General features: G+C 38.2%; 1 protein-coding gene across 2 annotated transcripts in view; it reads right to left on the bottom strand.

The window, feature by feature from the left end:
* SPEF2 (sperm flagellar 2) overlaps positions 1–26,719 on the bottom strand; it is a 194,774-nt gene that overhangs the window by 73,009 nt on the left and 95,046 nt on the right. The window contains exons 20-21 of one of the 2 annotated variants that reach the window (XM_055367707.2): positions 24,152–24,226; positions 9,341–9,489 (exon numbers count right to left, since the gene is read on the bottom strand). In XM_055367707.2, coding sequence (XP_055223682.2) covers positions 9,341–9,489; positions 24,152–24,226 — 224 coding nt within the window. The remainder of the gene's footprint in view (positions 1–9,340; positions 9,490–24,151; positions 24,227–26,719) is intronic. The other variant, XM_055367708.2, reaches the window with a different exon arrangement.

The following is a 26,719-nucleotide window of genomic DNA, read 5'->3' as shown; positions in this document are numbered from 1 at the left end:
TTAATATATGTAAGTTTAATAAATGAGGATATGACAAAAAAAAAGAAATTGTTAATAAGTGAGGTCAAGATTCTAAAGCATTTCTTCAAAGAATTTGTAATAGGAGATGACATGTGGCTTTATCAGTATGATCCTGAAGACAAAGCACAATCAAAGCAATGGCTACCAAGAGGTGGAAGTGGTCCAACCAAAGTAAAAGCAGACTGGGTCAAGAGAAAAGGTCATGGCAACAGTGTTTTTTTTTTGTTTTTTTGTTTTTTTTTTTGGATGCTCCAGGCATTTTGTGAAGTTTCTGAGGGGCCAAAGAAAAATAACATCTGCTTATTATGAGAGTATTTTGAGAAAGTTTGCTAAAGCTTTAGCAGAAAAACAACTGAGAAACTTCACCAAAGAGTTCTTCTCCACCAAAACAATTCTCCTGCTCATTCCCCTCATCAAACAAGACCAATTTTGTAAAACTCTTGATGGGAAATCATTAGGCATCCATGATATGGTTTGGCTCTGTGTCTCCACCCAAATCTCATCTCAAATTATAATCCCCATAATCTCCATGTGTCAAGGGAAGGACCTGGTAGGAGGTGATTGGAGCATAAGGTGGGGTTTCCCCATGCTGTTCTCATGATAGTGAGTTAGTTCTCATGCGACATGATGGTTTTATAAGTGTTTGACAGTTCCTTTTTCACACACACACACACACACACACACACACACACTCTGTCACTTGCCTCCATGTAGTTAATATGTGCCTGCTTTCCCCTCTGCCATGATTGTAAGTTTCCCAAGGCCTCCCCAGCCATGTGTAACTGTGTGAGTCAATTAAACCTCTTTCTTTTATAAATGACTCAGTCTTGCGTATTTCTTTATGGCACTGTGAAAACAAACTAATACAATCCACCTTATATTTCTGATTTGGCTCCATCTTTCTTCTTTTTCTTAATCTTAAAATATCTGTAAAGGATATCCATTTTTATTTAATAAATAATGTAAAAAAGACTGCATTGACTTGGTTCAACTCTCGGGACCCTCATTTCCTTAAGGATGGACCACATTGTTGGTATTATCTCCTACAAAGGTGTCTTAATCTTGAAGCTTACGTTGAGAAATAAGGCTTATTTTTTAATTTTATCTTTTAATTCAATTTTTCCACAAGCCTTTTGAAGTCCTCTCATGCCATCTTTTCTTTAATTACCATAGTGTTTGGGACATAGTAGTCCCTGAAGGAATAGTTATTGAATGAATAAATTGAATCATCACAGGTGACACATTTTGTCTCAGTTAGGAAACTGTCTAGCATGAAGAACACCTAGTGTTCATATCAGTGTGATGATGAGTTATTTCTCCGATTACATTTAGAAGGTTCTTTCATTGCTGTGTGCATAATGAAAATCAGAAAGCTTCTTTTATATTTTCTTTAATAATGCAAATAAACAATCGAAACCAAGAAATAATCTAAATGAATAAAGCTGAGGATCCATATTATATTTAGTATATTCTTGCTGTACTCATTATTCCCTTATTGGCTGCGCATTTATTCACTCAGGGAATTACACATGGAGACCTTAGAGGTCATCTGGGCTAATTTCCTCTCCAATCAAGAAATGCCAAATGCTACAGATACATTATCTAATCTCCCTGTGGACCTCATGTATGTATCAAGCACAGAATTTCAAGGCAGCCTCCTTCAGTGTTGCACAACTCATGTTACTGGAAAACTTTTTCTTCTGTTGAGCAGAAATTTGTCTTTCTGTAATTTCCACTCAGTCCTAGCTATTCTCTTTGGAGAAGGACAGACTACATTCACACTAACTTTCTTATGGCAGCCTGTCAGATATTTGAAGACTGGTAACGTTAGTGAGGAGAGAGTAAGACTGGGATTCAGGATACATGAGATCTGATCCAAGTCATTCTATCATTACTTATGTGTCTTACTTTGTCCAAACCAATGAGTAAAACAACCAAAAATTATTCACTAAGTGGTCACCCTATGTAGGTAGGTACTTTTCTAGGTACTAGAAATTTTGTGGTGAATAAGGCAGAGTTGCTGGCTTTAGGAGCTTATATTCATATAGAAGATAGGAAACAGTGAAGAAGTATTAAGTAATTAGGAAAATCAGTAAGCAGGTAAGTAGTAAAGACCTAGGCAACTTAATTAGCCAATAAAAAAGCAATTCATGGCTGGGCGTGGTGTCTCATGCCTATAATCCCAGCACTTTGGGAGGCCAAGGTGGGTGGATCTTGAGGTCAGGAAGTTGAGACCATCCTGGCCAACATGGTGAAACCCCATCTCTATTAAAAATACAAAAATTAGCCGGGCGTGGTGGCATGCACCTGTAGTCTCAGCTACTTGGGAGGCTGAGGCAGGAGAATCGCTTGAACCTGGGAGGCGGAGGTTGCAGTGAGCTGAGATTGCACCAGTGTACTCCAGCCTGGTGACAGAGTGAGACTCTGTCTGAAAAAAAAAAGAAAGAAAGCAATTCACATACTAAGTGTTGTGAAGTGACAGAGGTGCTGCTTTGTTTAGCATGGTCAGGAAAGGCCTCTTCATTAAGCAGCATTGCAGTTGGCATTGAGAAGAAGGAAGATTTAGGGCAAGCTTGTCCAATCCATGGCCTGTGGGTCACAGGCAGCCCATGACAGCTTTGAATGTGGCCCAATATAAATTCGTAAACTTCCTTAAAACATTATGAGATGTTTTTGTGATTTTCTTTTTTTCAGCTCATTAGCTACCATTGGTGTTAGTGTATTTTATGAGTGGCCCAAGAGAATTATTCTTCCCTTGTGGCCCGGGGAAGCCAAAAGATTGGACACCACTGATTTAGGGGAAGAGCACTCTGAGCAGAAGGAACAGCAGATGCAAAGGCACTGTGGTGGGAATGTTCTTGGCATACGTAAAGGAGAGAATGCAGGCTAGTGTTTGCAGGGCTTGGTGAAACAAAGTAGGACTGGAGAAAGATGACATCTGAGAAGTGGGTAAGACCCAGTTTCTGAACCATTCCCAGATTCTATCCCTTCCTCCCTCTTTCCCTATGTCATTGCCTTCCTTCAAGCCTTTATTAGTTCTTGTCTAGAGCAGTATAGGGGCCTCCAAACAGGTCTCTGTGATTCCTTTCAATATCCTTGAATTACCTTCTATTCTTAAAACAATGAACACTTATTTAGAACCTACTTTGTGCCAGATTCTGTTTAAAGGGCTTTATGTGGACTAACTCATTAAAGTCCTACAACAACTTAAAAGATATGTTTCTATTACTCTTACTATTTAAAGATGAGGCAATTGAAGCAACAGAGGTTAAACAGCTTGTACAAGGTCATGTAGCTGCTGAGTGACATAGCTGGGATTTGAACATAGACCAGTCACAATCCACTTTTTTTTTAAACAATTCACTGTACTGTCTCTCTGAGTTACTGTAGTGAAAATTATTCCAACATGTTACTTTCTTGCTGAAAAACATTCCATGGTTTCCACTACCATGCAGATGAAGTCCAATCACTTCAGCACAGATTTTAAGATCCTTCTAAATCTGGCACCTGCCTTCCTGTGAACTGCCTCCTAAAGCTGTGTCCTTAAACCTTCTGCTCCTGATGCACTGAGACAATCTCTCAGACTGGGAGTCTCTCTTCCTATAATATTCCCTACACAGTGAACTCATACTTTAAAAGGTAATTTGCAGTGAGGGCCTTTTTTTGATATTCTAAATAAAATGTATTATTCCCTCCTCTAAGTTGTTGTGACAGTTTACAGTCTTGTTATAGAGGAAACTACAAAACTGTGTTGTAATCCCAACACTTTGGGAGGCCAAGGCGGGTGGATCACGAGGTGAGGAGATCGAGACCATCCTGGCTAACACGGTAAAACCCCATCTCTACTAAAAATACAAAAAACTAGTTGGGCGTGGTGGCGGGCGCCTGTAGTCCCGGCTACTCAGGAGGCTGAGGCAGGAGAATGGCATGAACCTGGGAGGCAGTGCTTGCAGTGAGCCGAGATCATGCCACTGCACTCCAGCCTGGGTGACAGAGCGAGACTCCATCTCAAAAAAAACAAAAAACAAAAAACAAAAAACAAAAAAAAACCTGTGTTGTAATTGGTTGCTTACAGAAATTCCATTTGTCAGGGGGGATATGTTCCCAGACCCACAGGGGATGCCTGAAACTGAAGATAGTACTAAACCCTATATGTACAATGTTTTTTCCTATGCATATGATATAATTTAATTCATAATCAGGCACAGTAAAATATTAACTAATAATAAAATAGAACAATTATAACAATATACTATAAAAAAAGTTATGTGATTGTAGGCTTTTTCTTTCTCTTACTCAAAATACCTCATTGTACTGTACTGTGGGTAGTTGAAATCATAAAGTGAAACTGCAAATAAGGGGCAACTATTGTTTATGCCTCTGTCTCCAAGTAGACTGTGTCCTTGGACATGGCAATTGCAGCTTGCTTGCTTTCATGTTCCCAGAACTGAGTACAGCATTTGCACATAATGGGTGCTCAATAAATGTTAATATGGATATAACCAGGCTCATTTGAACCCAGTTTTATCATCATATTAAATTTTTTGGAGACTGTATGGCTCCAGATAGTTCTAAAAGCCTAAGATCTTATGTCTAACCATACCTTAAGGGTTCATGTATCTAAATTAAACATTTACAGTTCTTTTAATGCCCCTCTAACATTATTTCAACACCCTTTCCTGACCTACTTCTCTCTCTGGTTTCTAGTTTGTCATAATCTCTCTTAAAGAAAGTGATATCCATAGTGGTGCTAAAGACCATTTTTAAAAAGCACACCACTAAACCTCCCTCCTGGTCAACGTCAATCCATTAATCAACAGTGTGTGCATGAAGAGTTGCCTCCTAAGAATGGGTCGAACTGAATTAATATCCTGCTCACAGCCCTCATTTCTCTACAATGATTTCGTGAAGAAATTGTCAAATACTATTTTGAACTCAAGAGATACTACGTCTATGGTACTCCCTGATCCCCATATCCAGCCTTGCTCTCAAGGCTAGAGCAGGAATGGGTCAGCTCAACAAGACTTATTCTTGCTGTGCAGGCTCCAAATGATCATCTTTATAAGTGCTCAAAAGTAATGTGTTTAATAATTTGCTCTTAAATTACAACAATAATTAATGTATAAATTATTGGTCTGTATGTTACTAAGTCCCACTGCCTTTTCTTAAGTATTTAGGCATTTGCCTGCATCTAGTTTTCTGGAATCCCCTGTACCCTCTGTGATTTCTGTGAGTCATGGATAATGTAATATCTGTAGGTTCTTCCAGCCCCTGAGATGTAATTTTTCTGGTCTTGGAACTTGAACTTACAGATGTAATGAGGTGCTCAGAGCTGTACTTTGCAATTAAATAGTTTTCCCTTTGTTAGAGAACACAAAATCATAGTAGGAATTCAGTAGCCAAGGCAGTATTCTCTGGAGTTTCAGAGACCCTCACTTTACACAGGCATCATCCAAGTTCCTGAGAGGAGCCTAGTAATTTGCTCACACAAGCAACAGATACATCTTCAAGTACCACTGGTCAGGTCTTCTGTCTTTTTCCAATTTGACTTCCTCTCTGTCACATTTCCTTCCATAATGAGTTATGAAGCTAAAAGAAAATGTTCTAACTATCAATACTAAAAAATCCAATGAAGCTTGCTAGAGGGAAGCCTCAATTATCTTTCTGTTCTCTCTATAGGAAAATGAGCTTACAAAATCATTGTCATATGTAAAGACCTGCAAAGATAAAGAATAACAGAGGGGTACTGGGCACCTAAAAAGTGTTTGTGTGCTTGTCTGTTTCTTCCAGTTATAAAAATATTTCTTAACTGAATACAAATCAGTTCTAAATAAATACTGACTTCATGACTGACTCTGTATTTGCAATTTTGTGCTTTTTTTCTTAAAGAGGGTCCACCAAGTCTTTAGGACTCACAAAACCTTATTACTACCGTTGATTTATTTGACTTCATTTCTTTTCTCATTTAAGATGATTTCAGGTTACCCAAGCTGGGTTTCCATTTTCAGTCTTCTATTATCTTCTTAGACAATGTAACTACAAATCTTTTCATTTTTGGCATTTTGGCAGAGACATCTACACATACCCTTGACTGTATTCTTTCAATGTTCGAGTGCCTACGATGGGCTAGACACTCACTAAATTCCTATCCTTTCATAATTTTCTCCAATTTTTTGAGTATCCCCCGCCCACTGCTCCTCTCCCCTGTAAAATGCCCTGGGATCACATTAGTTTCTTTGGTACATAATTGGGATTTTAAGGGCAAATTTTCTTCTGATTTGAGCCCATCCATTTCTCTTAGAGCCTTATTCCTGTTTAGAGGCCAATTATGATTTCACTATAGGTTTGAAATATGCTTTCCTGATAACTAGGGCACATGTTTCTTATGTTCTGCCAGATCCTTCCTTTACTATTACACCTCCTTTATTAGTACTTTCTCCTAAATTATTGATCATTTCCATTTACCTAACTGTCCATGTTTGTTGGTCAGTACTAAATTCGAAGCAGAAGTCCTCCACAGCCCCTTCTATATTTTGAACGTTGAAATTGTCAGCAAGGCCAGTAGAGAATTGATCAAAAGCTATGCTTTAATCTGAGTTATACTTTTGGCCATAGAGTCCTATGTCTGTCAGCCTCCTGAAGGAGGACAGGTTTCCATACTCAGCACACATGGCTCTGTGGCCCCTGGGCCCAGTTTCAGGGAGGAGTGCTGCTACAGGTTGGTTGAATGTGAGTGAGGGCACTACATGGGCCACATGGCCCGAGGCATGGCTGCCTCTTTTCGTGGAGTCCTGGCCTTGGGAGGCTGTTCTTGTGACTCCACAGGCTGGAAGCAAAGACCTCTCACTCTAACTGCCTTCTGTGTTCTCTCTGCACCTTCCCTTGTGGCTGGCAAGGGGAAGAGATCCCAGGATCTCCTCACATTTGGCTGCTACCTGAATGCTATATGGAAGCAGCCTCTCTTTTCAATCTCTCTCCCACCATTTGTCTGTTGAAGTAAGGTTTACCTGGGGCCCTTAGAAGGTCTGGAAACAGGGTTACCAGATAAAGTACAGGATTCTCAGTTAAATTTGTTGTTTAACTGAAATCCAAGTTGAACTGGGCATCTGTCTTCCCCTTCCTTGGCAGGTGTATTAGTCCATTTTCATGCAGCTGATAAAGGCATACTTGAGACTGGGAAGAAAAAGGTTTAATTGGACTTACAGTTCCACATGGCTGGGGAGGCCTCAGAATCATGGTGTGAGGTGAAAGACACTTCTTACATGGCAGCAGCAAGAGAAAATGAGGAAGAAGCAAAAGCGGAAACCCCTGTTAAGCCCATCAGATCTCGTGAGACTTGTTCACTATCACGAGAACAGCATGGTAAAGACTGGCCCCTATGATTCAGTTATCTCCCCTGAGTCTCTCCCACAACACGTGGGAATTCTGGGAGACACAATTCAAGTTGAGATTTGGGTAGGGACACAGCAAAACCATATCAGCAGGTAAACTCGGCAGTTCACGTGTGGGGAGTCCAGAGTGGAAACGAACTAGACTGGGCATGTTTTGCTGTAGCAAAAGGTGTTTGCTACCTGGCCTTACATAGGAAATGAGAGGTCTGTGCTGCACATCTTCCATGTCCCTCCACACCAGTTTCCTTCATCTTGCTTAGTGCCTGGGGAGGCTAATGTACGTAAGTACTTCAGGAAACTCCCTCGCCCTCCATCTTCTTGGCCAGAGTATTTTTCTGCTCCTGTTTGCAGGGTCGCACTGCATCCCTCTGGGGAAGGCCACAGCTCTTGTCAGATGGCCCTCTAAGAGCAGAAGTTCTCTTGAGGCCCAAGGATCTACTTCCTTTCTGCACCTCCTCAGCCTAGGGGCCATAGTGACCCCCAGCTGTCCCTTGTTGGAGGGGAGGGAATAATCTAATCCTTGTAGGTTGCCATACTTATTGCCTTCACATGTGTAAATAGTCTTTTATTCTACTCTCCTCAAATTATCATGTTTTCTATAGAATCCTGAATGCTGGAAGATCTACATGGAGCTGGTGCCATATTTCAATGTTAATTTTGTTTTAAAAAAAGTCCTGTTTTTTATTTCTCTCTTGTCCTCTATAGATTTATTTCTTACAAGGGCTTCAAGTTTTGGAGTTAAGGAATGAATTTAGGTGTTTTTGCCCCTCATTCCCCATTACTTACCATATCGTATCATTTTAATTTTATCTCATCCCTAACACCCACTTCTATATCTTGCTTCTATGGTAAGTTTTTGAACCTACATATATATTAATATTAATATGTATATTAAAGTAGCTTCTGTTTGGCTGAGTGAGGTCAATTACATACCTCCATAATTATGTCACTTAATGTTCTCAATTTTAAATATTTTCTATTCTAATTTCACTCTCAATGCTAATTAATCAATTAGAAACCTATCAGGAATCTGTTACATACTCTGTACTGTGTTTGTGTTGAATACATTGAATTATTCCATGTTCCTACCCTCGCCAAAGAGTTTATAATTTAATTGAGAGAGAAGACATATCCCTAGGAAAGCTCAATAATAACAGCAACATCACAATTGTTGCATTTCATAATTGGGTCTCAAATGCCTGGCACAGATGGTTGCTACTGAGCTCATCAGAGTAAGAGATCATTGGGGACTGGAATGAGGGAGAAGGAGACCTTGTCTTTTAAAAAGCTCTTTGCTGTTTAAAAAGTTTCAAAGGAAGGACCATTCTGTGGACTTTCTGAGAATTCATCTGTCAAGCCAACTAAAAATAGTAGGTGGCAACTGGGCCTTGCGAGTTGAGCTAGGCAGAGCTTCCAGCGCTCCTCTGAGACATCTCCTTGCCTTACACCAGCATACCCATTAACGTTCCCAGGTCAGATAGCTGTCTGTTCTTTCATGGGTTTAGTTAGCTTCAAAAATATTCTTCTACTTCTAAAAAGTCGAAGGTTAAACTTCATTTAAAAGCACTGTGATGGGGATATTAAAACATGAATAGAAGGCTAGAAATTTGCTGGATATGTGTTCTGGGGAAGTCATTCTTCCAGGAATCTGCATCTCTGTGTGTTCTTGAGAAGAAAATTGTTCCTCACAGAACCCATTTGTTCCCCCCATTTTAGCACTCAATAGCAGTTCAAAGCATGACTCAGAAACTCAAGTAGGAGAAAGGATGAGATATGGGTCATTGAGTAGTCTCTAAAAAAAATCTCAGATGGATAGATATATATTACCTGCTGTAAAAGGCCTTCAGGATGTTGCAAATGACAGTGTGAATCTTACTATATGCAGGAGAAAGAATGAATTCTGCCAGCTTGATTCTAAATGGCCATACCTCAGGAACTGGTTCATTCACATAGACCCATTCTTCTGACCCTGGCTTAGGTGGCTGTGGCACTATTGCAACAGGTGATGTATCTGTAGAGTCAGCAGGTGATTTCTTTACTGGTACTTTTCCTCCTGATGATTTTCCTTTAGGAGAACCTTAAACATGCATATCAAATTATTCCAATACAAGTACATGAAAGGGACAGAATTCTGGTGGATGAATACATCTATAATTACCATGGACTTCAGATGATTCATTAACTACTTTTTTAGCTTTTTTGAGGAGTCTTACAAAAAACCCTTATTCTCCACAGCCCCCAAATTAACCAATAATATTAATAATAGTAAATGTTTTAAAGCAATCCAACCTATCCAAGTGGCTAATATATTTGATATTTTATTTTCATCTCTGTTCTTGCTTTCAGAATGAACATGTGACTTTTATAAAGTTTAGACTCTAGAACAAACTGTATTCCACTTACTATTTCAAAAACTGGCAAATTAAACTCTCCACCTTGAATGAGAAAGAAGGTAGCTAGAACACGAGTGGTGCTCTTGGTATCCCTTGGAGACCAGGTAAGAGGGCAAAGAGAAAGGAGGATGTTATAAGAGTCAGCTGGAGTAGGTGAGGGATGCAGGGGAGGAGAAGAGGGGCTGTTGTAGCCCCTGAACATTCTCTGCACATGACACAGCGTTTCTGTGGGGAAATTATATTTCTTGCTACAGTTAGGGAATAAAGATGAAGGTAGTTGCTGTGCCATAAGCCTGGCAGAATCAAGTCATGAGAGAAAGCAAAAGGAAAAGAAAGGGAAGCAAAGGAAGGGGAGGGGAGGGGAGGAAAGAGGGGGGGTGCTTGGGAAGAAAACGAGAAAGAGGAGGTCTAATTTTCAATTCAGAATCCAAAAAGGACATTCACTTCACTTTCCCTGATAACACCAAGAGGGGAATCTAGATCTGTTAAGTGGTGCCCTATGGTATGAACAACCTTGGTCCTTAACTCAGAGAGCACTAATATTCCCTGAAAAGATCAAGTTATTACAGTTTGGAAATTCACTCCGTTTAAAATTCCACTTACCTTTAGATTAATTATTGAAATTTTTAGATGCAGTTTACAGACACCTGTAGAACTAGGAGCACTTTCTTCCTCCAAAATATATCTTTAATGAGTATTATTTAATGATAATGCTGTTTAGAAACGCAAATACATCTTCCACTTTTATGTTAGTTAAAAATAAGTAGATTATAAGTAGAGGAGAAATTGTTAATTATATCTTGTGGGCAGTTTAGGTGATCTCTACTTGTATATTTAAAAACAGTATCTATTATCTATAGATCTGAAGTTATATCTAAATTATATAAAATTTAGAAAAATTTAAGAAAGTCTTTGTTTAGGCAGTAACTGACAATTTTCACAATTTGATACATTTTTCTATATAATGATTTTCCTTTGACCTGAATCTCTGGTGAAGTACAAATAATAACTCTATGACCAATTTAAAATGAATTTATCTAAGCAAAATTCCTAAGAAGAAGAACTTTGTAATGATAAATTAGAGACTGGAATGAGTTTCTTTTTCTTTTCTTAAATATCATGATCGTTCAGTGAAAACTGAGAGAGTCAGGGAATATTTCTGGACTATTGTGCTTTGATTCTGTACAACTTTTGTGTAACTTTTAACAATGAAAATGCTGAAGGGCAAAATATTTGAATGAATAAAAATGTATCTCTGCGTTAGTGAATATTCACTTTTGAACAAAATCTTTATCAACATCTTAAATGTAACAAGCTGCATTACTTTTTAAGTACCATCCATGCAACCATATGAAGGCTTCATTTTCTAATAAGATGTTTGCTTTCACTTGTAGAGTTGGATCATTGAGTCCTCAGTATAACTATTCCTCATGCTCATGGATGAAAGGTTTGGAAAATAATCTATGGATTAGCATATGGTGAAGGTACATATTACCAATTTTTTTGTTGTAAGAACCTGATAGTATCACACAGAAACCCATGGCACTGCAATGAGTATAAATAAAAATAAAATGCAGTAAAAAGAGAAATTCAATTTTAGAACACTGGATTTTAAAAATCAATGTATAAATAAAGAAATAATCAGAGACAAAGTGACACAGCAGTAGGTTTGAGCAAAGAGATAATAATAGGAACTCAGTGAAGGTCTGAGTAATTAAAAGTCAAGAGCTGGAACCAAAATTTACAACTAAGAAAGTAAACAGTTAATTCTAAGATAAGACGATCAATTGATGAGAGGACATTAGGAAAACCAGACACTTTCAAATTAAATTGGCCTTCCTCAGGGAGGTGAAAGGATTGGGAGGTTAGAATTGTAGGAGGGAGGAAAAGATAGGGAAAGTCTGCTTTATGTGTTTGTTGTTGTTGTTGTTGTTGTTTTCTTTTAAGAAAGGCATTATTTTTACCTTTCTGTTGCAAAATATATCCTCTAGGACTTAATTTAATTAACAGCTTCACTAGATAGAAACCAGATCAGTTAACAGTGATGGCTTTCTTATTGCCTTGGGGGTCAACCATGTTCAGCAAAAAACAACTTTTTATTAACAGTGCTAATGGCTGCCTGGGCTGCCAACAATGGCAATCAAAGTGGAGATTTCGAGTGTCTTAAGTAAGATGAAAATTTTAGCTCAGAAATGGACCAGACTGAAGCAACATGACCAGGAAGAGAAGAGGTCCAGTGTTAGGCAAGGAGCCAGAGACTGAACATGTGTTCTCAGAACTCACGGTTGAAAAACTATTCTGAAAAAGCTCATGGAGGGAAAGCTTTCTCTGCTTACTGTCTTAAAATTTATGCTGTTACTCTGTGTAGAGCTGGAGACACAGAATGTGGACAACTACAAAGTAATGAGACTGGCTATCTGGGTTGCTTATAAAACCTAATTTAGCACCTTTATAATCAATGACAAGAGGGAACTTTCCAGGTCAGCTTTGCAAAGGATTCCCCTTTCTGCCCTCTGTCTTCAGTAACTTGGTCTGGGGCCAATAATAATAGTCCATATTTATTTACAGTTTATTCTGAGCCAGACCCTGTACTATTTACTTTTTTGCACGTGTACTTATTCTCTATAATAGCCACATGAGTAGATACTCCTATTACTCCATTTCACAGATGAGGAAATTGAGGCATATTAAGGTACAGTAACTTTCCAGAGGTAACCCATATATGGTAAATGGCAGAGCTAGAATTTCAGTCTAGGCAGGCTGGCTGTAGAATCCATGCTTTTGATTGTCATACTTCATTGCCTTTTAGTGTCTATTGATGTAGTTCATATTGATAAATGTTCTTTTGATTCATACTTAGAAGTTTGCAAACTCAGAGAAGTTCTTATACTACTATTTACTTGGCTCATTGATTTTAAGATTATTTTTATTTATATTGCATACCAATTTTCTTTTTGGTAAATTTCTGGTAAAATTTTTTAAACTTCAGTCTGATAAACAGATTCATTAAGAGACTCGTACTTAAGAGCAGAAATATTATTTATTTAATTTATTTAAACAATTGTAACATTATTGAGGCAAAAGCCAGGGAAGTTATGAGCAATTTAGTGTGCAAATTAATGTGGGAGGATAGATAATATTCTCCAAAGAGTGAAGAGGCTTTTTGTTTTCTTCTCATAGGTTAACAGTTCTTAACAAAACACTTCTTTATTCATTTTGACTCTCAATTTCCTCATCTTTGACATGGTAAAATGATAATTTCTACTTCATAGATGATTGTGAGAACTTAATGAGATTATATATGTAAATTATCTTGTGTAGTGCCTGGTACATAAAAGGTACTTTATAAGAGGTAGTTTGTTATTATGCTTATAAATTGTATTATAAAAGAAGACTATGGTTGAATTTCGCTACCAGAACCGTGATCAATCATAAATTAATTGCCAGCTTTTGTATGTGTGGCATCAACCTTCCAATGAAACCCAACGTATTTTGCATTTGCTATAAATCTATGACGACCTTGCATATTGTGCCACATACTGTCCTCTGTTAAAGGTCTCAGGTGATAAAAATCTATTTTAGAAATGAATCCTGTTAAAACTTAAACCCATCATACTTCCTTCATCACCTTGTCAGGTTGTTCTGATTAAGGAGTCATCACAATAAGCATTGTGTCTTTGAGCTGAATGTGCTAATTTCCTCATTTCAGGGCTTTGGATTTTTATTTCTATTTCAACAGCATTATTATAAACATGTTTTTTATCATAATCTAACTTAAATATTTGGAGGAAGAGGTATATTATAAATAATACACCAGAAATCATTGAATGTTTCTGGTTTTCCAGTGGCTACATTAGAACAGTCAGCCTTGGGCTCCAGTAAAGTAGTTCTCAAATGTTAGTGATCATCAGGATCCTCTAGTGGGCTCGTTAAAACACAAAACTGCTGGTCCCCACTCCTGGAATTTCAGATTTAGTAGGTCTTGGGTGGGGCTGAGTATCTATATTTCTAACAAGTTTCCAGGTGATGCAGATGCAGACGCTGCTGGTCCCAAAACCATACTTGAAGAGCCTCTGCTCTCATAGATGATCTAGTTATTTCAATTTCCTTTCACTGTTGTCTTTTTTCCTCTGTTCTTCCAGATCCTTCAAATTAAATGGCATTAATGAGACAGCCAGGTGGGAGGGGGTCCCTGGACCAGCCTGCTCACTGGGGTGGAGCCTTGGGAAGTTCATGCCATTTGTGGTGGGGAGGAGCCTGGCCCCTCTTTTTCCTGTGTGGAACCTGGGATTCAAACTGCCTGGCCCTGCAAGAGTTCCTGTTTCCCTGTTTTTTCCGTTTTAACCCAGTAAAACCCTGCTTTACTCACCCTTTAAACCATCTGTGAGCCTAAATTTTGATGGCTGTGGGCAGACAAAAACCCCATTTTAGCTGAACTAAGGAAAAGTCTTGCAACATTTTTGGCACCCAACATGGGACTTGAGAAGCAGTGAGTGAAATGGGGACTCAAAACCATGGAATACTATGCAGCCATAAAAAATGATGAGTTCATGTCCTTTGTAGGGACATGGATGAAATTGGAAATCATCATTCTCAGTAAACTATCGCAAGAACAAAAAACCAAACACCGCATATTCTCACTCATAGGTGGGAATTGAGCAATGAGATCACATGGACACAGGAAGGGGAACATCACACTCTGGGGACTGTTGTGGGGTGGGGGGAGTGGGGAGGGATAGCATTGGGAGATATACCTAATGCTAGATGACGAGTTAGTGGGTGCAGCGCACCAGCATGGCACATGTATACATATGTAACTAACCTGCACAATGTGCACATGTACCCTAAAACTTAAAGTATAATAATAAAATTAAAAAAAACTTAAAAAAAAAACAACCTCTCACTGTTGCTTCTAAGCCTTTTCATCCTTGGACTTCTGAGGGTGGGGGAAACCAAGTCCCCAACCCCCATGAATCCCAGGTCTTTTCATGGCCTTTTCATTTTTTCTACTGGATAGATCGGTGAGCATCAGCTCCCTGATGCTCCCTGCCCCATGCCAGGGCTGGGACGCATGGTCCCAGGGTCCTGACCAGCTGGATGGCTGGTTCCCAGCCACAAGCCACCACAGCCTTCCCCTTCCCAGCCAAAGGGTTTTACTCCATTGGACAGTAATGGAACACATCTCCCTGGTGGAGGAACAACTTGCATAAGAGTAAGAGGTTCTTTCCCAGACATTTTTAAACTGTTTTTTTTTTCTTTCCTCTTCTCCACCCTGTCAGCAGTTAACCTTTAAAGTTTTTACCCCCCTTTACTAGGCCAGGCCCTCAACTAATACTGTTCATATTTTCTGTAAAGCTTTAATTCTGAAAAAGGATTTGTGGGGCTAGTCTTGGGCTGTGGCCAATCTTGTGTGCTTTTCATGTCTGTATGGTTTGTGCTGCAAGCCTCCATCTTGCTTTACATCCTAGGGGCATAACCACTTGGCAAGGCTTTGTTTAGCAATACTGTGTTAGGGGATGAGCCCTCTCTGGTTCAATGTCTGCATGTTTTCCTAACTCTGTCTCTTAAAGGACCCCACCCAGCAACTGGATTTTCTTCTGCCTGTCTATGTATGTACTGTGTGTGATGTCTGTGAAAAGATCTCTAACTAATTCAGCCTAAAGAAAGACAAGCACTTGGATCAAATACTTTTTTTAAGGGAAGTTAAAAGCTGCGGTACCTTTCATTTCACGTGACTTTAATCTTTAAGAAGTAAAAACAGCCCTAAAGACTATTGGTAAAATCCAGGTCAGATGCAAGTTTTGCTAAGTGTTTTAAGGTTACAAACTGCTTTTTGGGTTTTGAGAACTATTTGACATGCGGCTTCACAATTGGTAAGGTCTGGGCACATATGGAACTAACCACACCCTTAATTAAGAAGGCAAACCTTGGCTACACTTAGCCCACAATTAAAGCAACTCACCAAGCTTTACCTTAAAGTTAAAATTGATAGGAGTTAATTGAAACTACTAGAAATAGATTTACATGCAAGATGTGTAAGAACAGTAAAATGTGTGTTTTAGTAAACAGTTATAAGAAGGCATGGAAATGTAAACCTTTGCCTAGGGTTATAGGATTGTATTGAGTGAAATTAGGAAAAAGCTGAAGGTTCAAAGAAGTGGTAGAATAATTGTGGAAATTAATCTTGCAGAAAAGGTTCTCTGTGTGAACATATTAACTAAATTCCAAAAAGGGTATTATATGGCTTTCCTGTAAATTGAACACTGAAATAAAAGCATAACAAGGTTTTCCTAAGGCACTAATCTGCTCTTTGGCAAAATTTGTAAAGGGATATAAAAGGTTTTTGCTTCTTTAAAATTTCTGAGTCATCATTTTGGCAAAATAAATAGTTTATGGTAATCTGGAATTCTATTTAATAATATCAAGTGCTTTAAACATATTTAAAAGGCTTCCCAAAATCAAACTTCAGTATCAAAATTATCTTCACTGGCACCTGGCTTTTTGAATACTTCAGAGGGCCCCTGAAGTGTCCAGAAAAGAGAGGTAAACAGGATTGTTTGACAGGTTTAGGTACGTGGGATTGCCAAAATGATGCTCAATCTTCTTTAGGTTATATCTTGATGAATAATGCTAATATATGTTCCAAAACTGTACAAAATTTCTAAAATTCTAATGTCTAAGTATATGCTATCAATCATAATTAAGGTTGTTACATTAAGTTATTGAAAACCATGGAGAAAACCAAACTTCTTTGTCAATCGTGTTTCTAACTGTAACTACCCTGGACATTTTGCTATCCACAGACAATTGTTGTCTTGTTTTAATCCTTTTCACAGATAGTTTATAAAGAGCTATAGAATTTTAACAGATGCTCTCAAACACAGGTTTCTGATAACTTTGGAGATTGTGACACTGGAACAAAAAAACGTACAGGACTCATGAATTGCTGAAATGTTCATAAATATCAAGTGAAGCAAGAACTAAATGGACTGAACTCAGAAAGCTGAAGCAAACTTTTTGACTTTGCTTGTAATATTGTTGATCCTTATTTTGTTTTTCAGAGTCAAGGAAACTTATTTTGACTATTTATGGCCTTTAATAATTAAGAAGTAAGCAAGGTATACTCCTATGATCAAAATTTGGAGCATGTTTGTTTCTCTCTGCCTGGTTCCTCCAGAATTTAGAACCTATCTATGAGTATTCTTATGGCAATATAGTTGTTTGCATCAGTGCAATAAAAATCCATTTTTCTTTTGCAACAGGACACAATTGGAGAAAGTGGTTATTTTACCTAGGCTTTGACTGGAAGGGTATGCTTCCCTTTAAGGAGTAAATCTCTACTTGCAGAGCCAATAAAAGGCTCATACCTTCATCTACGCAGTCCTTGTACAGGGTTCCTGACCTGTGGTCAGTAAAGAATGTCACTCTCTGGCTGGGTGCGGTGGCTCACACGTGTAATCCCAGCACTTTTGGAGGCCGAGGTGGGTGGACCATGAGGTCAGTAGTTCCAGACCAGCCTGGCCAACACAGTGAAACCCTGTCTCTATTAAAAATACAAAAATTAGCTGGGTGTGGTGGCATGTGCCTATAATCCTAGCTACTTGGGAGGCTGAGGCAGGAGAATTGCTTGAGCCTGGGAGGTGGAGCTTGCAGTGAGCCAAGATCGCGCTACTGCACCCCAACCTAGGTGACAGAGCTAGACTTCATCTCAAAAAAAAAAAGTCACTAATGCCACTTTCTAACAGGTTCAGGAGCTCCAACTTTATCTTGGGACCATAAGAGAAGAGGGCCACCCACCTCACAGGTATTTGAGGATACAAACCCATGGTTGGGTTTGGCTTTAAAAGGTCTTATCTGAGATTCCTTGTGGAACAGACTTCCATCAAAACCAATCCAAAAGGCTTATACAGAAATAATTATTCTTGCTGCACTTTATGCAAATAATCAGGCCAAGTATAAGACTAAAATCTATTTTGCAAACCATTCAGTCCTGTGATGATTTTTTAACAAAAATGAGGATGGGAGAGAGAGAAATCATGTTTCAAAACTTACACATTTGTCGTTAAATTCTCAAGTCATTAGTTGTTTTTAAGTTTTCACCTACATTTTAGACTAACCGTGCTTGCTCCTGTGAACCAACCAGCAATTTCTGGCTCCAGGTCAAAAAGAACAAAAGGGATGAGTAATGTAAAAATCTGGATCGATATTCTAGCTCTAAGCAATTATCCTGCAAATCCTCTGAGGTGATGGGAATAAATAGGATGCCCATCACTCAGAGGTTTCCTTTTTGGGAAAGTAAGACCAAGGCAGCTAACCAAAGCCAAGCATCATGCACCCAAATCTTAGTAAGCATAACTATAGCTACCAGTTATCTGGGTGTGTCACAAGACATTCTTTCCTCTCCCTTGTTGGAGGAGGACTCAGTTCCACAGTGTCACCTTAGCATTCGGCTTATGATAAGGAGTCCATGTAACTCCCTGAGACACATTTTTGTCCCAAACTCAATTCCAAGCTTTGGGTCAAAGCCCTAGGCAGGAAAACTGGATCTAGGGGATTCAGGGGCAAATGACAACAGAGGTTAAAAGGCACAGCAAAACTGAGAGTGGCTGATTCCTGCTGATTAAGCCAACCCCAAGCTTCCTGTTTCGTGGATAAAGGTCACGTTAGTGTCCATGACATAAATGATATCTAGGAAACTCCAAGGCTACTGGCAGCAGGGGAGATAAGGCATACATGGGTAAGAGCAGATAATTCCTGTTCTCTAGGCCCTCCCTGCTTCATGGGTGCAAGGTGCTTTGGCACTCATGGTGGGACCTGCCAAAATCACTCAGATGCAAGTATGGAAGAGGGAAAGTAGACACACTTCCCTCTCCCTCATGTACCCTGGTTATTTGCTAGGAAGAAATGGGAACCAGGGATGCCTGCTCCCCTCTTTCTAGATGGGTGGCCATTCATCTTCACTCTGTATTCCTTTCAAATGCATCCTGACCCTCTGGGACTCCTTTAAAAGATGCTACTTTTTTCTTTCTCCTCCTCTGTCCTCTCTTCACAGATAGGTAATTGCGTCTCTGTACTATGGGACACTCCCCTCAGATGCATCCTCCAAACTTGAAAGAGTTTATTTCCCAAGCCTTAAACTGGTTGGCTTAGGATTGGGCTTAGGGGAAGGGAACCCAGAAGCCTGACATGCCAGCAAAAGAGTAGAGTTTTTTTAACCAGTTGGGGTTTTGGCCTACCTCTCCCTGTGCAAACTGGTAAAAGGCCTCAGAATTTTTGAGCTGTCCTTATCCCTCCCCTTGTTTTGTTTTAATACATGTTTTCTAATAACTCCATTTGTCTGCTCTTGCCTTCAGGCCATCAAACTATAAACAGTCATGCAACTGGAGCCTCTGACAATGGCCCCTTCTACTGGGAACCCTTAAATAGGCCTCTGAGGGAGCTCTGACTGCCAGTCCCCCAAAACGGCGCCCCCTGTCAGCAGGAAGCGTTAAGATCGGTCTTATTCCTTATCCTTAATCTAACAACAGTTAGAGAGATGTACTTCTTTAGAGAGGGGAATGAGACAACCAGGTGGCAGGGGGTCCCTGGAGAAACTCCAACCAGCCTGCCCACTATGGTGGAGACTTGGGAAGTTCACATCATTTGCGGTGGGGAGGAGCCTAGCCCCTCCTTTTCCTGTGTGGAAACTGGGATTCAAACTGCCAGGCAGGAACGGCTCTAGTGGAGGGACTCTGGCCTTGCGAGAGTCCGTGTTTCCCTCTTTTTTTCCCTTTTCACCCAATAAAACCCTGTTTTACTCACTCTTTAAGCCGTCTGTGAGCCTAAACTTTCATGGCCATGGGATGGACAAGAACCCCGTCTTTAGCTGAACTAAGGAAAAGTCCTGCGACATTAATGCTTATAACATTGATACTAAATTTATTATTTTAAGTGGCTTGGTAGCACCTACAATAATTGACCCTGTAAGACAAATCAGAAGGCAAGCACTGGAACAATACTAACACTAATACATGTGGCAAAGCATCGGAACTAAAGATGGCATGATTTCCAAGTGTTTGTTCCAGAGAACTCTGGTCCCAACAGATATTCCTCCAAGGGAGAAGAATTCTGCAGCCAAAATGCCCTGGGATCTTACATATGGTGTCTCCTGCTCCCTTTGAAATGCACATTGTTATAGAAAAAAAATCCTGTAATTAAAAACATTTTAACTTGATGTAACTTGGCATTTTCTGAATTTAGTTGATTATTGAAAACTTTCTTCATTTGGCTCCTAATTAACATCTCTCCTGGGTAAGGCTATATGTTTGAAAAGCCATTGTTTAATGAAGAAACATAATGGGACAGTGGCAAATGAGTTCAAGAGGAGGTGAAATCTTTTTTAAGAACACTCTAAGTGCCATTGTTAATGGCATCTCAGTGTCAAGACTTGGGAGGGAGAAGGGTAGAGATTGATCTAATATGCAGAGAAGAATATAAATGAATCAAAGACATCGACAGCAGGAATTAATAAGTTTGAAGAAAGGAAAAAATAAATGGTTCCTCAACTAAGAGGCTCTTTAAATATAATTGGTATCAAATGGCCCGTGAAATAAACAGATGAACAATTAATGGTGCTCACCTGCAATGGTGTTAATTTGAAATATTAAGAAATAAAATCATTTCTTTCACATGAAGGAAGTCCAAAACCACATGATTTATATGTAACATAAAGATGTCTAAATCTTGAGAGTTCACCTATTTCAAATATTATTTAATGCAATATGATAGTAAAATAAAAGCAAAAAATATTTGGAAGTCTTTGTAGTTAATTCGAGCTAACTACATGGCTCCAATGTATATATTTTGCTGTTGAACTTGTGTTTGCTTATGAATTGTTTGGAGTCCGTATGCTTTTATTAAGGATGCTCTTAGAGCATGTGTTAATTATGTCTAATTTGATGCTTTGGTACCTAATATACATGTCTTTTTCATTTCTATTTTCGATGATTCTATAATGATGCTTCATTTGCTTTTTTCATCCTGATGAGAAAAAAGGGATGAATAATGTAAAATATGAAAATTATTCTATTAGTAAACAAGTGAGAGCTGAGCATAAATTATAGCCCTTAAAATTTTAAGTAAAACTTTTATCTCAGTGTTAACTCACCAATTAGCTCTAGTTATACAAACCCAACATATCATATAATTAGAGAAGGGTGAGATTCTCTTTGAGAATCACGGTTATGATTCTCAAAAATGTTTGGACATTTGAGAATGTCCAAACATCTATTTTAGCACGTTATGTTTTGAACAGTACACACTCTTGGACTGCAACAGCACTGGCAATTTGTGATGAACAGTTTAAAAAAGACACATACTTCATGACAATGCCACTTGAATGAACCTGGAAGAAGTAAATTGCATGCATGCATACTGCATTTCAATCTTTAATTTATTGCTACAGCAGCTTCAATATGAATCTAACTGATACGCTTTTTAGAGCCTGGGATTTTCTTTCACCAGCTATCAATTACTTTAGATAACTGATATCCTCAACAGAGCAAGACTCTGTCTCAAAAAAAAAAAAAAAAAGAAATTATATCCCCCTATTTCACAGAAATAAAGTAAAATAGAAAAAAAGCATAAATGAAACTAGGGTCAGGAAATATATAACTTAAAATAGAAGTTCAAAATCAGGAGAGGAATTAGAAGGCAGACATGGAGATCTAGGTCCTTGCACAGATACTAAACCTGAGCCATGAGTTTTTTTCTGAACTTCTAGTCAGCCAAAACACAAAGGAAAATGCTCTCATTTTGAGGCGCCCATTATCTAATCACCCAGAGGAAGAGACATTTTCCTGTCCCTTGATTCTGAACGAAATTTATCACCTAGGATTTCATATAGGGGCCACGGAATGATGTAGTGGGCATAACATTCCTTCAGAAAATATAATACCAGGTTATTATTGGTATAATAAAAGTTTCACCTCCACTGCTATGTTAAGCTGTGGAGGACTTTTTTTTTTAAACTGGAAGTTTTATTTCATTTCAATGGACATTAAAGTTGGCCTACTAAATTAGAAAAATAAGGAAAGTCATTAGTGAGTTTTGAGTGAAAACATAGTCTTCAGAAAAACTGTTCTTAACAAAATTCTTTACAATAAATAATTATATAAAAACTTAAAATTGGCCAGGGGTGATGGCTCAGGCCTGTAATCCCAGCACTTTGGAAGGCTGAAGCGGGGAGATTGCTTGAGCCCAGGAGTTTGAGACCAGCTTGGGCAACATGCTGAAACCCCATCTCTACAAAAAAATACAAAAATTAGCCAGGCATGGTGGCATATGCCTCTTGTCCCAGCTACTCGGGAGGCTAGGGTGGGAGGATTGCTTGGTCCTAGGAGGTCAAGGCTGCAATGAGCCATGATCACACCACTGCACTCCAGCCTGGGCAACAGAGTGAGACCCTGTTTCAAAACAAGAAACAACAACTTAAAATCAAACATTATTGTTTCATAATCAAACATTATACAGAAGAAAAACTTTGCAAGGCTGATATTTTAGAGATAGTGTCGCATGGATAAAGCCATAGGCATTTACAATTAACTGAAAAAGGCAAGCAATGCAACGCCACCAGATTAATTTAAGTTGTAAGATACCTGGGCAGTAGGGAAGCAGTCAGGGACAATAAATAAATAAATAAATAAATAAATAAATAAATAAATAAATAAATAAAAATAAACCCAAAAGACAAACCAACCTAACCTAAAAACAAGCTGGACTTAATAGCTTGCATTTCAGAACTGAGGCCATGGAATTGTAATATTAAGAAAAAAAATACAAAGTAAATACCAAATACGAATGTCAGGTCAAAAGAATTTTCAATAAAACAACATCAATAAAAATAACCTGTTAATGCTCAAATAGATAACTTAAAAGTACCTGACTGTTAAAAAAATAGTTACAGAGTACATATCCAAATACCATAAAAGGGACACCAGCCCTCATAAATAGGCTTTTAAAAGTTCACTTATTGAGGGTGTATGCATGACATAAATTTTCCAGGGAATTTATGACTCTTTAAAAAAGCAGGGAGTGGGGTTGGGGGTGGGGAAAGTAACTCAAAGTTCTCTAAAATATTTGCAAGGTTCTCTTTACTCTTTGATGGTTGAAAAATTCTCTGAAGAAACTCAAACAAGTCATAAGAATTAAAATCCCTTGCATGAGATACAATTTAGAACAAAGTAAAACCATTAAAATCCGTTGCCAGTATGTAGTTACACCAAGAAGTTACATCAAGCTGTAAACATTTGTTAATTCAAATTCACATATATATAAAATATATAATACTATATATAATATATATACTATATATAAAATATATAATATATATACTATATATAAAATATATAATATATATACTATATATAAATATATAATGTATATATTTATATATACTATATATAAAATATATAATATATATACTATATATAAAAATATATAAATATATATATATATATTTTTTGAGACAGAGTCTGTCACCCAGGCTGGAGTGCAGTGGTGCAGTCTTGGCTCACTGCGGCCTCCGTGTCTCCCGGATTCAAGGGATTCTCCTGCCTCAGCCTCCTGAGTAGCTGGGACTACAGGTGTGTGCCACCATGCCCGGCTAATTTTTGTATTTTTTTAGTAGATATGGGGTTTCACCATGTTGGCCAGGATGGTCTCGATCTCCTGACCTCAGGATCTGCCCACCTCAGCCTCCCAAACTGATGGGATTACAGGCATGAGCCACTGCGCCCAGCCCCAGTTCATATTTTTAATTGTTTATAAATTACTGGCTTAAAGGATTACAAAAAAATGTAGACAGGTCTCAAAAACTTCAAGAGTTCCACTAAAAATAGATGGCAAAAATTAAATGTTCTGCTTTAGTTAACAGTATTGTACCAAGGCTCCTTTCTTAGTTTTGTAAATGTTCTAAGGTAATGTAAGATTTTTATTTTATTTTTTACCAAAGTGCTTATCAGTGAAGGAAATTCAATAAGGGGTCCAAGGAAACTTGATTCAGTATGTAGCTTTCTGATGGCACAGCTTAGCCCAAGGATAACAGCTAAAATATCTCTGATAAATGGATATTCTGTATATTAGATATTGTCTAAATTATCCCTGCAAGCATCACTTTTCTCAGCAGGGCCTTTGGTAAGCGCCAGGATGCAGAAAGTTTGCGACTATATTCTTTGGCAAGGGCTTATGATTTACAAATGCCTGAGAGAAGTGGTCAATGTATACTACTATACAAATCTAGCTATTTTCACTGAGATAGTTATAAAATGCAGAATTACATGTAATTATATCTATTTTTATCTGCTGTACCTTTTCTTTTGAGTGCGGTCTCACCTTTCTTCCCTTTTCCTTCCTGAAGAGATTCTTCCTTACCATGTGGGGCTTCTAAACAAAATTCAACACACAAAAATCATTGATGATTTACTTCAATAGCCTGGGCTATATGATTGTAAGCAAGCTAATGCTATTTCCCATAGGTAAACAGTTACATTTGTGAACTGCATAAAATGGCTCAGGTCTTTACTTTGAGTTAAAATTATCCTGAAGACAGACTATGGGTTGAAACTTCTGGAATGATAGCTCTAATAGCAGCATTATTCTGTCACACTGAGATGTTTAGTCCTAACTTTAATATAAACATTTGGTAGTGGATTTGATCATAAACTCTTTAATGGAACTAGCTGTGGCATTTTTAAAAGATAATCACAAATCCATTTGGAGCATATGGCTGTATTTGGATTTATTTCAACTGAATGTGCCTATACAACAAGACAACTATATCTGTAATAAAAATGATGCCAAAGCCAGGTACAGTGACATGCACCTGTAGTCCCGGCTATTGATGAGGTTGAGGCTAGAGGATGGCTTGAGCCCAGGAGTTTGAGTATGGCCTGGGCAACAGAGTGAGACCCTGTCTCTAAAAATTAAATAAATAAATAAAATAATAAAATAAAATAAAAATAATGGCCAAACACTTTGAAGAAGAGGTAAATAACCACATTATTTTGATATGTTGCACCCTTGAACTTCTCTTGGTCACACGCTTGGTTGCCTTGTGACTTCTACATTTTTCATTGACTGTAATTGTAATACAAAGAATAATGTGAGTATATTTATCTTAAATTCCCTGGGATATAGTTCAGAAATATATTGGAAGGGAGAAATTGGAAAACTGATGATCTGGAGATGCCCCAATTAATGAGTTTGTTCCTTGAAAAAAAATTCACTACATCCTGCATTATTTACCAAATGATTTTAATTATTTTCCTCCCTGGTCCTGGGCTATAGTTTTCTCCTTCATTTTAAAGGATGAACCAGTATGGCAATTGAAATGCCTGTGATGGAGACAGACTCCCTTTAACCTATTTTTTTGTATTTAGAAGTGATAGTTATAAGAATGTATAAATGCCTAGCAGATTTCACTTACATTTAAATATCACAGACGTGATAACCAAGATTACACAGAAATAAGACAGGTGACTTTGTTAATCTCTCTAAATGAATATTTAAAATTCCAAGTAGTTGACCACTAAATTTGGAAGAAAGAGGGGGGATGATAGCGAGGGAGGGAGGGAGGGAGGGAAGTAAGGAAGGAAGGAAGGAAGGAAAGAAGGGAGGGAGGGAGGGAGGGAAAGAAAGAAAAACCTAAATAGAAGTATAGGTAGTATTATTCTATTGTGCCATACTAAGAACTAATTCTCAATTAAATAGTGACAATTGATACTGCATTTGATAATAGACCCTTCAATGGAACATAACTATGGAGTTTTTCAAATTTAATCCCAAGTATAATGGAAGCAGATATAAAATATGGAACTGAATAAAATATAGAACAATTTTTTAACAAAATCACAAAATTTTTAACAAAATAACAAAACAATTTTTTAACAAAATTTTAACAAAATAACAAAATAACAAAATTTTTTAACAAAATAACAAAATAGGATTCAATGTACTATGCCTACTCTAGCCCTTTCTAAAAATTTCGTTTGGTTTTTTAGTGAATAATTCCTCTTTTCATCTCAACTTCTGCTGAAGATTGTAATTAGATGTTTGAGTAGGGCATGTTGAGAAGCCTCAGGCTTTCAGTTCTAAAAATGTTCCATTTTGGAAAATTTGTAAATTATTTACACAAAACATTTTAAAAACCTGTGATAAATGTTCCTCTCTCAAATTGCCTAACCAAGCTTCCCTGAGCTGCAGGGGCAGTGCTGTCTGCTTTCCTGCCCTATCAATGTCCATCACAGTAAGGTTGAGTGGCAGCAATTAAGACTCTGGAGATTAACCTTTCTAAACATTCTTAAATATCAGGCACTAGCCTTGACCTTGGTGGGGAAAAAAAGACAAGTACAACCACTCTTTAAAGCAACAATAGATTTATTATTTCTTCAATGCACAGTATTCAAGAATATAATTATAAAATAGCAAACAAACTTCAGAAACTTAAAGACTGAGCTGGTCCTGATCAGAAACACTAGAGTCTGGTTTCAGGAAATGGCTCAAATACATAGATACTCTTGACTGGAGCAAGCTGAGGAGGAGCTTTAACCTAGAACCATAGCTATAGGTTAAAGGACCATATTCGATAATTCTAGGCTCACCTGACCCACTGTGAAAACTGTCTTCCTCAGTTATTTTTCTTTTCTTTTTTTTGGAGGTAGAGTTTCACTCTATCCCCTAGGCTAGAGTGCAGTGGGGCAATCTCGGCTCACTGCAACCTCCGCCTCTCAGGTTCAAGCAATTCTCCTGCCTCAGCTTCCCAAGCAGCTGGGATTACAGGCGCCTGCCACCACGCCCAGCTAATTTTTGTATTTTTGGTAGAGATGGGGTTTTGCCATGTTGGCCAGGGGGGTCTCGAACTCCTGATTTCTGGTGATC

This window comes from Gorilla gorilla, chromosome 19 (assembly GCF_029281585.2).
Source record: "Gorilla gorilla gorilla isolate KB3781 chromosome 19, NHGRI_mGorGor1-v2.1_pri, whole genome shotgun sequence".
Taxonomy (NCBI): Eukaryota; Metazoa; Chordata; class Mammalia; order Primates; family Hominidae; genus Gorilla; species Gorilla gorilla.
Note: the sequence above shows the minus strand (reverse complement) of the source record. Positions and strands in the feature narration are given on the sequence as shown.